Source organism: Tetranychus urticae, chromosome 1 (assembly GCF_039701765.1).
Source record: "Tetranychus urticae isolate SD_2017Ah chromosome 1, NJAU_TeUrti_SD_1.0, whole genome shotgun sequence".
In the NCBI taxonomy this organism is placed as follows: domain Eukaryota; kingdom Metazoa; phylum Arthropoda; class Arachnida; order Trombidiformes; family Tetranychidae; genus Tetranychus; species Tetranychus urticae.
This window is the reverse complement of record NC_142958.1, coordinates 10953769-10967674: the sequence shown is the minus strand read 5'-3', so window position 1 is coordinate 10967674 and position 13906 is coordinate 10953769. Positions and strand designations below refer to the sequence as shown.

The 13906-nt window shown below is 30.9% G+C and overlaps 3 protein-coding genes across 3 annotated transcripts; all 3 read right to left on the bottom strand.

Annotated features, from left to right (window-relative positions):
- Positions 1-322: 322 nt before the first annotated feature.
- Positions 323-2831, bottom strand: LOC112538735 (uncharacterized). Its single transcript, XM_025160622.2, has 2 exons — positions 1725-2831; positions 323-1610 (listed from the first exon to the last, which is right to left on the bottom strand). Exons 1-2 carry the CDS (start codon positions 2723-2725, stop codon positions 1049-1051), a joined length of 1563 nt encoding a protein of 520 aa, XP_025016390.1. The 5' UTR covers positions 2726-2831; the 3' UTR covers positions 323-1048.
- Positions 2832-4222: 1391 nt separating this feature from the next.
- LOC107361009 (uncharacterized) lies at positions 4223-8573 on the bottom strand. Its single transcript, XM_015927725.3, has 3 exons — positions 7369-8573; positions 5399-7276; positions 4223-5122 (listed from the first exon to the last, which is right to left on the bottom strand). Exons 2-3 carry the CDS (start codon positions 6391-6393, stop codon positions 4561-4563), a joined length of 1557 nt encoding a protein of 518 aa, XP_015783211.2. The 5' UTR covers positions 6394-7276; positions 7369-8573; the 3' UTR covers positions 4223-4560.
- A 1347-nt stretch (positions 8574-9920) lies between these two features.
- Positions 9921-13084, bottom strand: LOC112538736 (uncharacterized). Its single transcript, XM_025160624.2, has 2 exons — positions 11890-13084; positions 9921-11072 (listed from the first exon to the last, which is right to left on the bottom strand). Exons 1-2 carry the CDS (start codon positions 12885-12887, stop codon positions 10508-10510), a joined length of 1563 nt encoding a protein of 520 aa, XP_025016392.1. The 5' UTR covers positions 12888-13084; the 3' UTR covers positions 9921-10507.
- Positions 13085-13906: the final 822 nt, after the last annotated feature.

The following is a 13906-nucleotide window of genomic DNA, read 5'->3' as shown; positions in this document are numbered from 1 at the left end:
GGTAAAAAAACTAATTGAGTTGATCAGAATTCATCAGAGATACTCGGATACTTCAGAAACTTGAGGAATAACAACTGGAATGTGTTCAACAGAGAAATTTTTGTGAAAGTCAACATCGAAATAGTTAATTCAATATGTAAGCAACTGCTTATCCATCACCAAGTAATCAGCAATATCGTAAACTGCAATCACGCAGTCCATTTTGATTGATGATTTAAGTGTATTCGGCCGTTAAAACAAGAGTGTTTTTGATCAATTCTACATTTAATGACACTAACAATTGAAACCAATGAATATTCAAGTCTGAATGTGATACAGGTAGTTCAAAGTTAATAAAAGCGTTGCCTATCCAAAGGTTTGATATCTTTAATCGGTAAAAACGTTGAAGTAAAGCAACTAACTTATCAAAACAGCATTGGAGCTGTTGGAACAGAAATTTACGTGCATGATTCGATATTTCTGTAACCATTTGTTCTGCTTAATGCAGTAATAATGTACTTTTCCTGACGATTTGTTGACCAAAATAACTTTATCGTCATTTGTTTGATGAGAAGTTGAGATTAAATCATTGAAATCCCATTTTTCGTCTTCGAAAAGGCTCACTCTTATTGAAGCATTTAATTTCATAATTAGATTGAATGAATTCGAGAAAAATTTGTAAATATACAATGTATAATCAACATCGTCCAAATAGTGGCTTTAAAAGAGTGGTCATATAATTGTTGAACCAACTTTCATGTCTAACTGGGAAAAGACCAAACCACTTCTCGTCGAGAGTTTTACCAATTAAAATGAATTTACCATTAGATTCAAGGAGTAAGTAATCTTCTGACGTGAGAGAAGCGAAAAAAAAGTTTAGCGTCTTTGTCTTCCAAATAACAGTGATGCTAATATAAAAGTGGCAATGGGAATAGAGTAAAAGAAATATTACACTAAATATCAATTACTTTGAAGGACTTTTTTGAAATATTAATGAAAGAGATCTTAACTGATTGTCTAAAAATTTAGGCACTAAAGTTGAACAAAAGGTACATCGGTAATTATGCAGTTAATTAGCACTATGCTTATACAAAGGTCTGATTTTTTTGATTGGTAAAAACGTTGAAGTGAAAGCAACTAACTTATCAACAGCAACATTGGAGCTGTTGGAACAAAAATTTACATTCACAAAACAACATTTCTCGATCCATTTCTTCTGATTTATACAGAAATAATGTACTTTTCCTGAGGATTTATTGACTAAATAAACTTTGTCATCCTTTGTTTGATGTGAAGTTAAGATTAAGTCATTGTAATCCCATTTTTTTCCTTTGAATGGCTCACTCTTATTGAAGCATTTAGTTTCATAATTGAATTGAATAAATTGGAGATTCTTTGTCAATATGTAAACAACATCGTCCAAAACAGTGGCTTTAAAAGAGTGTTCATGGCCGTCATAACCATTGAACCAACTTTCATGTCTAGCTGGAAACATACCAAACCACTTTTTCTCATCGGGAGTTTTACCAATTGCGATGAATTTACCATTGGATTCAAGGAGCAAGTAATCTTTTGAGGAAATCGGAAAAGAAAGTGTAGCGTCTTCGTCTTCCAAGTAACAATAGCATCTTCTACAAATAAGACATGAATGATATAGGGAAAAGAAATTAAACTTAAAATTCTAGCATAACAATTTCGCAGAATTATGTAAATTTAAAATGATATTATATGTAACTTTTACTTACTTGCCCCGAACCTCTACAATGAATTTCCTTAATTTACTGTAGTAAGTATTACGGGCAACTTTAAAGTCAAGCCATCGAAATGTCCTTTTAATCCAATCGATTCGGATTCCGTTTCTTCCAGAATCGAATAAAATATCTGCAGAGTGTTCTTCATGAACAAACTCAAGTGACATAGAATCGTCTTGAGTAAAATCACCGATCGTGAAACAAAAAAATTCATTATCAAACGCTTTTAATTTTAATATTGATGTATCTCTTTGATGGATAGAAACAAAGAAGTTTTGTTTGGTGCGATCGAATCCAACATATGAAGATTTAACTAAATCTGAAGGTAGTGCCTTTATTAACTCATTATCCTTTACCTTAGAAATTTCATCAAAATCCATGTAAGACCAACGAACACAGTTTAATAACTGTGGAAGTAAAGCTTTACGAGAGCTAACCTTAGCAAGGACCCACTTGATGATTGATTCAAAAATTTGATATTCAGAGAAAACCATTAAATCTAATTTGAGAATAGATTCAACTGCCTCAACTGGGTAGTCTGTGAAACTATCCATATTGGAATTGGCGATCGTCAAGAAATGACGACAAATGACGTTTTCAATTGATCCTAAATTGATCAACTTAGACACTTGGGTAATCTGCTTTAGAACGACTGGAAGATGTTCAACAGTGAAGTTTTCATGGAAATAAGTGAGACAAGGTTGCAGCAAACGTTCGTTTATCATCAAATAATCAGCTGCGTCGTAAAAACTTATCACAGTCTCCATTTGAATGCAGAAAGATCCAGAATGAATCCAATCGAGGATAGAATTGAAGACGCATTCATCAAAATCTAGTTCCACTTTGTTTTTCTTAGGCGCTGATGAATAATCATAAGAAAACATTCTTTCAAAGTAAGGCACAGTTGAACAGATGAACTTTTTAGAAACAGTATATTTTCTTTTTCTATTCAATATTTGCAATTTTGCATCACAATTTTCATCTTCTTTATCCATAATCGTTAGGCTAACAAAAGCACAACATAATAGATTTGAAAAGAGTCAACTTTCTTATTCTAAATAAAAAAAAGTAAGACTATTAATAGGATCAGTTTAGTCCAACGCACTAGAGTTGTTTCGATAAGATTGATCGATAGTCGGAGAGTGTAATTCAATTGATATCAACTCACTAAAATCACTAACTTCGGTATCTAATCAATTTCTAAGAGATCGATGGTATCATTTGTTTTGATTAAGATCCTCTTTTAAAGCAAAGATACATTAATCTTATTTTAAAGTGTTTTTTTGTACAAAAACTTTGATTGCTGCAATTGAAGTCACAGACACAAATGCACAAGTAGTTGATGAGCAAATGATTGATTTGAAATATGGCAAATGTCTAGTTGAATCGTGTAACTTTATTTTTTTCAAATCATCCAAAGATAAATGACACCAACGAATATGTTTAAAAAGATCTGCAAGCTTGCGTATTCTTGAGTCCGGATCATTTTCAATCCAAGTGACTATCGCTTCGAAAACTTGATATTCTGAAAGCACCATCAAATCCAATTTCAATATGTATTCCAATGTTTCAATCGAGTAGCTTGAAAAAACAGTTGTGCGAACTATTTTCAAAAAGTGACGGCAAATAAACGAATTGAGTTGATCAGAATTCATTAACTTGGATACTACAGAGACTTGAGGAATAACAACTGGAATATGTTCAACAGAGAAATTTTTCTGAAAGTCAACATCGAAATAAACCATTAATTTCAGCTTCAAAGGTTTAGGTTTATTTAACTGATCTCATGATAATGAAACTGAATTTACATCATTATTTGTGTGATCTTTGGGTCATTTTTGCAGCATTTGAATTAATGATTTATATTTGGACAGCAAAAATCGTCTTTTATTTTGCTTTTCAAATCTTATTGGTCCATCTTTAAATACACTGTGTTTAATAATGGTTATTAAATAACATTATGTGTTAAACGTGAGACTCAGAACATATTAAATGTCACATATTGTATCCTTGTGAATATCAATATTTGATTCTTTTAGTTCAACCAGTGAAAAATAGAACTGAAAATGAGCTCGAAAAAATATGTTGGAAGCAAAGGGATTGTTCATTGTAAATTTCCGATGATCTCAACTTATGCTATTTTTATCTGTATTATTGTTTTACACGCATTCAATTGTCTTAAACTAACCTTTAACCCAAAGTTCATATTTATTCAAAATCAATAATGAATACTCTTCAAGTTTCAGTTTGTTATAATGAATGCACTATTAAGATGAAAGATTCAAAGAATCAACTTACATTGTGAATAATCTGAAGCATCAATCTACCATGGCTAGTAGACTATTTAAGATACTTCAATTTTGTTCCAATGGCTAAATGAGACTTTCACTTCTGACATGATAAATTACGCTGGACTGAATGTTAGATATGTGCATATGTTCATACAAAAGTTACAAGTTATTGTCGGTTCAAATGACGCTTTATAATATAAATGAGAAAATAAAATATAAGGTTTTAATCGTGGGTAAATTACAACATTAAAGAAATTTTATTAAATATTTGAATAGTGGAATATAATTAGACAGATAGAAAAATATATTGCGTTTCTGAATGGTAATGAGCAAGAAACAGAAATACATTGTAAGTTCTTGGGCTCATTTGTATTGAATTGAATTGTTTGTTTGAATGAAAGAGTTCAATTGAATGAGTGTGGATGTAACTATAATGAATAATAAATTCAATCATGATGGAGAATGATGGAGCTCACAACTGATTGTCTAAAAATTTAGGGCTTAAAGTGGAACTAAAGGTACATCGGGAAATTATAAAGTTAAATAGCACTATGCTTATACAAAGGTTTAATTTTTTTTATCGGTAAAAACGACGAAGTAAAAGCAATTAATTTATCAACAGCAACATTGGAACTGTTGGAACAAAAGTTTACATTCATAATACGATATTTCTCAATCCATTTCTGCTGATTAATGCAGAAATAATGTAATTTTCCTGATGATTTTTGGACCAAAATAATTTTATCATCCTTTGTTGGCTGAGAAGTTAAAATTAAATCATTGAAATTCCATCCTTTTTCTTTGAACGGTTCACTCTTATCGAAGGACCGAGTTTCACAATTAAATTGAATAAATTCGAGATCCTTTGTCAGTATATAAACAACAGGTTCCAAAACAGTGGCTTTAAAAGAGTGTTCTTTATCTCTATAATGGTTGAACCAACCTTCATGTCTAACTGGGAATAGACCAAACCACTTCTTCTCGTCTTTAGTTTTACCAATTACAATGAATTTACCATTAGATTCAAGGAACAGTGTCTCTGCAGCGTGAAGTGGAGAAGGAACTTTCGCGACTTTGTCATCCAAATAACACGAACTTACTCTACGAATAAAGCATAAATAACACAAAGAGAAATTTCAAATTCTAGCAAGTTTCAAAAAGGGAAAAGATTTATGCGGGATTGAATTGATTCAACAGACACTGATCAAACAGAGCGATTTTAAGAGCTCATAAGATAGTAGAAGTAGCAGTAACAGCCGAATATAAATTAATAAGTTTTGAATTAGAGTATATAATGAAAAAATCAATTAATAATCAGATGCAAAGAATACATTTTAAAACTGAGCATAATTAGAATGATAAGCAACTTAAACTTACTTGAGTCCAAACTTTACAATGAATTTAATGAATTGACTGTAGTAAGTTTTACCAGCAACTTTAAATTGAAGCCATCTAAATGTCTTTTTTACCCAATCAATTCGGATTCCTCTTGTTCCAGAATCAAATAGAATATCTGAAATATGTTCTCCATGAACAAACTCAAGTGACATTGAATCGTCTTGTGTAAAATCGCCAATCGTGAAACAAAAAAGGTCATTATCAAACGCTTTTAATTTTAATGTTGATGTATCTATTTGATGGATAGATATAAAGAAGTTTTGTTTGGAGCGATTGAATCCAGAATATGAAGATTTGACTAAATCTGAAGGTAGTGCCTTTATTAACTCATTATCCTTTACCTTAGAAATTTCATCAAAATCCATGTAAGACCAACGAATACAGTTTAATAACTGTGGAAGTAAAGCTTTTCGAGAGTCAACCTTTTTAAGGACCCACTTGATGATTGATTCAAAAATTTGATATTCAGAGTAAACCATTAAATCTAATTTGAGGATAGATTCAACTGCCTTAACTGGGTAGTGCAAGAAAGTATCCATAATGGCGATCGTCAAGAAATGACGACAAATGACGTTTTCAATTGATCCTAAATTGATCAACTTAGACACTTGGGTAATCTGCTTTAGAACGACTGGAAGATGTTCAACAGTGAAGTTTTCATGGAAATAAGTGAGACAAGGTTGCAGCAAACGTTCGTTTATCATCAAATAATCAGCTGCGTCGTAAAAACTTATCACAGTCTCCATTTGAATGCAGAAAGATCCAGAATGAATCCAATCGAGGATAGAATTGAAGACGCATTCATCAAAATCTAGTTCCACTTTGTTTTTCTTAGGCGCTGATGAATAATCATAAGAAAACATTCTTTCAAAGTAAGGCACAGTTGAACAGATGAACTTTTTAGAAACAGTATATTTTCTTTTTCTATTCAATATTTGCAATTTTGCATCACAATTTTCATCTTCTTTATCCATGATGATTTAGGCTAATAAAGCAAAATAAATCGATAAAATAACAATTTCTAGATAAGATAGATTTGAAAAGAGTTAACTTTCTTATTCAAAATAAATAAAGTAAGACTGTAGAATAGAATAATAGAATAGAATAAGTTTAGAACACACAAGAGTTGTTCCGATACGATTAATCGATGAAAAGCTTGATAATCGAAGAGTAGAATTTGATCGAGATCAATTCTAAGAGATATTTATATTCATAACAAGACAGTGGTCATAAACTTAAAAAGTAATACTAGAGATTATTTGGAACTGATTTGTCTCTTAAAAACAAAGATTATCATAAAATTATTTGTTGGCGCAAAAATTTCACATAAAAAGGTTGAGTTTTTGAAGTGGCAAAAAAGCTGGGCCAAAAGTTAGCATTCTGTTGAAATCATTTCCTTCGGGATCAGTGTTACGATCCTTTATCTGACCCAATTCACTCCATTTCTCGAAAGTCATGTTATATACTTGAATTTTTCCAGTTGACTTATGTAAAATAATCACTTTATCTTGATGCGAAGTTAGAATTGAATCTTTAATTATTATCTTTGAGTCCTTAAATCGCGTACTTATCCTGTAGGCTCGAGCAACAGTGTTGAACTCAATAAAATGAGCGTCATTTGTTAAGATATATATGCAGTTATTTAACGCAGTTGCAAGGAAAGTTTGGTTCTTGACTTTATAAGCATCATGAAGGCTTTCATGATCAGGCTTGACGCAAAAAAATTTGCGGCTTGATCTGTCTCTGATAAGAATGAAGATTTTGTGGTTAACTTCAATGAACATCTTCTCTTCAATGGGCTCAGTATGATCGGAGTATAATTTTGTTCCTGGATCTTCTATAGAGAAAGATTTCCAGCTTGAGAAAGGGTGAAGAAAGAAAAAGAAACTCTTTAGATTAAAGAAATTTTATAAAAATTGTGATTGATAGAAAAGAACCAACTGACTTACTTGAACTTTGGTAGGTATTTATCAAACATATTATAAATCTGCTTGTAGTAATTGGAAACTGGGAGATATCTGAACTTTTTTCTGATCCAATCAACACGAATTCCTCTTTTCCCTGAATCGTAAAAAATATCAGTAACGTGTTCGTCGTATATGAATCCAAGTGAAATTGAGATATCGAATGTAACATGTGTATTGAGTAAACATTTAAACTCAGCATCAAGCACTTTAATTTTTAACCAAGCTTCACCCATTTCATAAACTATGATAAAAAAAGTTTGATTACTGCGATTGAAGTCACATGAACCAAATGCACAAGTAGTTGATGAGCAAACGATTGATTGGAAATATGGCAAATGTCTAGTTGAATCGTGTAACTTTATTTTTTTCAAATCCTCCACAGATAAATGACACCAACGAATATGTTTAAAAAGATCTGCAAGCTTGCGTATTCTTGAGTCAGGATCATTTTCAATCCAAGTGACTATCGCTTCGAAAACTTGATATTCTGAAAGCACCAGCAAATCCAATTTCAATATGTATTCCAATGTTTCAATTGAGTAGCTTGGAAAAACAGTTGTGTGAACTATTTTCAAAAAGTGACGGCAAATAAACGAATTGAGTTGATCAGAATTCATTAACTTGGACACTGCAGAAACTTGAGGGATAACAACTGGAATATTTACAACAGAGAAATTTTTCTGAAAGTCGACATCGAAATAGTTAATGCAATATGTTAGCAGTTGCTTATCCATCACCAAGTAATCAGCAATATCGTAAACTGCAATCACGCAGTCCATTTTGATTAATATGTGTTCATACTGGAGCCAATGAAGAATCAAACCAAAACATTTTTCATCAAAATCAAGAACAACTTTGTTTTCCTTTGATTCCAACAAATCACAAGAAAACATTTTTTCAAAATAAGGCACACGGGAACAGATAAAACGTTTACCAACACGATACTTTTTCGATCGGTTCACAATAAGCACTTTATCTGGATCAGTTTCCATGATAGATCATGAAAGATTTGGCGTAAAGGAGTTTAATATTATTAAAGATTATATAAAAACACTTTGTAGAACCAGAAATGTTTTGTTATGAGGTTGTAAAGAAAGTAACTGTTGTTAATTATCTAACGCTTGCTATTGGTGGTTCAATTTGCTTTTCCCTTTTTGATTCTTTCCCCTCGTTTTCTTGCAACAAAGGAAAGGCGTCAAAGAGCTTAACCGTTGATTAATAATCTGGGCTCAATTTAGGTTTAGGTTCAAGTTTGTTTCACTGATCTCATGATGTCAAAAACAAAGATATTGCATCATTAACTGGATATTTTTGATCATTTTTACATTGCTTGAGTATCAATATTTTGGAATTGCGTTTTATCAATTTATGTGTAATGATTTGATTTAACAAAATATGTTAAACAATTTCATTGTTCATGCAAATATTATAATCAATTCATTGTTTAATTGTAATGGTGACAATTGGTTACATTTCTTCTTAATAAAAATTGAATTTGGTCCGAAATATCTGTTGAAAAATATCTATTCATCCTAATGTTTAGTGTGCATTTGACCGTTCAAAACTGACTTTAGATGACGACCACATTTGTTCGAAAAGAATTGCCTATTGAATACAATAAAGTAATTGTTAAATGAGAGGAATATTAAAATGAAAAATTCAACTCTTTCCTTTCACACTGGATAAAATACAAATTTATTACAATTGAATATTACATTGAATAAGATTTCTGTTCAGACTCACATTGTCAAATACATTTTGAAATTTTAGTTATTAAAAAGGCGTTCAAACTATTTTTCTTGATCATCATTTTTGCACTTAAACTACAGGCAGTTGGAAGGTCGGATAGTGCTGAAAACGAAGAAAATGATTGACAAAAACACTTATTGATACTGCAAATAGTAGAGTCAAATACTTGAGGCATTACCCAATGCAATCGAACAAATGTTCAGTTAAATTATTGGACGACTGTGATTGCATTCACTCACGCTCATGATTAGAGGAAACAACAGTTTTTCAGAGAACCAGAATATTTAACCAAGATTTTTCAGAAAACTAATGTAACAAACTAACTTCAGCGCCACAAAATACAGACTAGATGCTAAAGATGTGATTTGTTCAGTTACAAAACTCAATGTTTTTAATCCAACTAAATTTTGTGATTATCTAGCGAAATCTATTGGTTCTATTCCAATTCATCTATGCATGGAAGACACTTAAGATGATTTTTTAATATATGTTGGAACACATTGGATTGTCTATTGAAAAGTTCCAGTGGTTCACTAATGCTATTTTTGCACAATTACGCATCTTTTTGGTTCCCCGTTGAAGGAAATAAAAAATATTCATAAATGTAAATGTATTAATCTTAATGTTTTACATTCAATCTTTAAAACTAACCTTTAACTCAAAGTTGATATTTGTTCAAAATAACGAATTGTTCGCAAGTTTCAGTTTGTTAGGATTAATTATTAACAAAGATGATTTGTAAGATGAAAGATTTAAAAAATCAACTTGCATTGGTACTTCAAATTATTCACAAAGTTAACATGAACAAGATGATGTATTAATTACAGCAAACGGTTGGTAGACTATTTAAGCTACTTTCATTTTGGTCCATTGGCTCAATGTAGACTTTCACTTCTGACATGATAAATTACGTTGAACTGAATGTTAGATATGTGCATCTGTTCAGAAAAAAGTTACAAGCTATTGTCAGTTTAAATAACTTTTTATAATCAAATGAGAAAATAAAATATGATAAGGTTTTAATTGTGGTACATTACAACAAAGACATTGTCTTGAAAATCAGAAAAGTGGAATATAAATAGACAAAGTAAATAATTTTTGCTATCAACTGGATGGCAATGATCGAGAAACAGTTATACATTGTAAATTCTTACAGTTTCGTTAGGTTCATTTGTATTACAGATGCGATTTGTTTGCGTAAAAGAGTTTAATTGAATGGGTGAAGATGCGACTGGAATGTGTAGTAAATATAATTTTCATTCACTAAATTATTAAAAATACATCAGCATTATGAAGAATGATAAAGCTCACTAATGATAACCTAAATTTTAGGGCTTGAAGAGGAGCTAAAGGTACATTGGTAGTCATAAAATTAATTATCACTTTGATCATACAAAGGTTCGATAACTTTCATCGGTAAAAATGTTGAAGTAAAGGCAACTAACTTATTAACGTGGGCACAGGAACTGTCGGAAAAAAATTTCACAGTCATAATACGATATTTCTCAATCCATTTCTTCTGCTTAATGCAAAAAACATACACTTTTCCACTTGATTTGTTTACCAAAATAACTTTATCGTCGTTTGTTTGATGTGAAGTTAAGATTGAATCATTGAAATCCCATTTTTCCTCTTTGAATGGTTCACTCTTATCGAAGCATTTAGTTTCATAATTGAATTGAATAAATTCAAGATCCTTTGTCAATATATAAACAACATCGTTCAAAACAGTGGCTTTAAAAGAGCGTTCATGATCTCTATAATTGTTGAACCAACTTGGACATTTAGCCGGGAAAAGACCAAACAATTTCTTTTCGTCTGTAGTTTTACCAATCACAATGAATTTACCATTGGATTCAAGCAGCAGTTTTTCTTCACTGGAAATCGAATCAGGAAGTTTTGCATCTTTGTCTTCAAAATAACAATCGTCACTTACTCTGAAGAATCGGGAAAGATAAAATCAAAGAATAGAAAAGAATCGAATTGCATTATTTGAGGTCTTATTAGAAGTGTTATCTTATATTATAATTCAGATGTTAATTCATACTAGCCGCACAAGTTTTACAGATTGAATAGCTAACAATAAATTCTGCTGTCTTTAAAATAGCAGACTGTCGTTAATATACTCAAAGAAATGGAGACGAATAAACTTAAAAGGAATCTGCACGTCAATTTATTCACCTCTTGTTACATACGTTGAAACATTGAATTCGAGGAAGAAAATCGAGAATAAACCGTTAGAATGAACCTTTTCTTATGTGATTTTATTGATAACATTAATGTTGAATATTTTGTGATTTTAATTTAATATCAACCGTTTTCATCGAAAAGCATCTTAAAAGTCTTGTGACATTGTAATCACATATTAATTTGAAAGATTGAATTTATCATAACACAATTCCATGGAACTCATAGCATAGGAGCCCAGACAGAAACAAGACAAGGCTAATAAACTAAAACTGAATCTGATGAAAAAATTACTGCCATTCATCTTATGAATGTGCTCTAAATAAAATATTTAATAAACTAAGTATATTTACAAAGTTTATTAAAATGATATTTTCTGTTGAATAATTTCTTCTATCGTATTCACATTTAATAGAGGGAAGGGGTCTACTAAAACTAACCGCATTTAGTGATAATAAAGATTCAACAACAGAAAATAAATTGGCATCTACATTCAAAACCTAAAAGCTCGACTCTAAGAGATTATGAATGATAAATATTTACATTTATATAAATATATAACCATACCTGAGACTTGGGGAAAACTTTACAATGAATTTAATGAATTTACTGTAATAAGTTTTACCCTTAACTTTGAAGTCGAGCCATCGAAAAGTCTTTTTAATCCAATCAATTCGAATACCTTTTGTCCCAGAATCAAATAAAATATCTGAATTGTGTTCTCCATGAACAAATTCAAGTGACATTGAATCATCTTGAATGAAATCACCAATCATGAAACAGAAAAAATCATTATCAAACGCATTTATTCTTAGTGTTGATGTATCTATTTGATGGATAGATATAAAGAAGTTTTGTTTGCATCGATTGAAGCAAACATAGTATTCAATAAAATCTAAATTCGGTAGAGTCTTGATTAATTCATTATCCTTTATCTTGATAATATCACCAAAATCCATATAAGACCAACGGACAGATTTTAATAGTTGAGGAAGTAAAGCTTTTCGAGAATCAACCTTCTTATTCACCCATTTCATGATTGATTCATAAATTTGATATTCAGAGTAAACCATTAGATCTAATTTGAGAATAGATTCAATTACCTCAACTGGGTAATTCAGGAAAATATTTGTATTGTTGATCATTAAGAAATGACGACAAATGAAGTTTTCAATTGATCCTAAATTGATCAGCTTAGACACTTTGGTGACTTGTGGTAGAACAATTGGGAGATGTTCAAGAGTGAAGTTTTCATGGAAATAAGACAGACATGGTTTTAATAAATTATCATTTATCATCAGGTAATCAGCTGCCTCGTAAAAACTAATCACATAATCCATTTGGGTGAAGAAAAACTCAGAATGAATCCAGTTGAGAATAGCATCAAATGCATGTTCGTCGAAATCCATTTCAGCTTTGTTTTCCTTTGATTCCAACAAATCACAAGAAAACATTTTCTCAAAGTAAGGCACAGATGAACAAATGAACTTTTTGGAAACATTATATTTTCTTGTTCTATTCACGATTTGCAATTTTGCATCACAATTTTCGTCTTCTTTATCCATGATGATTTAGACTAACGAAAGCACAATTAATACTTTGAAAATTACAACTTTTTTTTATAATTTATCACCAGGTTAGAATAAGTTTAGAGTACTTTACAATTAAACACAACCTTTTAACTAACGAATGTACTGGTTGTAAAAATAAAGGGAAAAGGGGCTTGGTTAATATGCGCAGAATTAAATTGCGAAATGTAAACAAATTTAAAGTCTTCTGACCATCAAAAGGAGGCGCTTTCCCTACCCACACCCTGCAGAACAATGAACACCGAATGAAAATGTGGTTTAATAAAGTGAGAGATCTTGATTGATTCTGATTTAAAGATCGATCATAGACTATGTGGTTTAAGCTTCAATATCTATGAATCAATCGATTTTTATAATTCTCAAGCCTTTTCTGTAATACCTATCAGACTGTAAATTGTGAACTAATCATTTCATTGGTTTTTTAATTGTTTCGTCCTTATTACAAAGTTAAGCAAACAGTAATACAATCAAAGGGACTGATTAACACTTAAATGATGAAATTGGACGCAGACTTTCTCTTGGTTTCAGTGATCTTCTGGTCAATTAGTGAAAAAGTGCAATAGAATCCCTTTTCAAATAATTTGTTTGCAGTAAATTTAATTCGAGACGATATCTTGTCTCCACAAGTTGTCTTTAAATGAATTTGGGTTCAAGTTTCTTAGCCCTACATCTTCAAATCTTTAACCAGAAAGGTTTAAATGAAAGCCATTGATTAAAAGCTTCTTTGGTTTGTTTAACTGATCTCATGATGTTCAAAAACAAAGATATTGCATCATATTTCACATATCATGTGGTATTTTTGGTCATTTTTACATCCTTTGAGTTATGATATCTTGAATTGGCTAAAGTTGTTTGGCATTTTACTGTTCAAATAGGGTTAACTAATTCGTAGCTAATGAATTGCAAAACTCAGAGTGTACTAAAGTTTTAGCATGTAACACTGAATAAGTGGAAATATTTAACAGTTAGTATAATTTCAAGGGTTCAAACTTGAG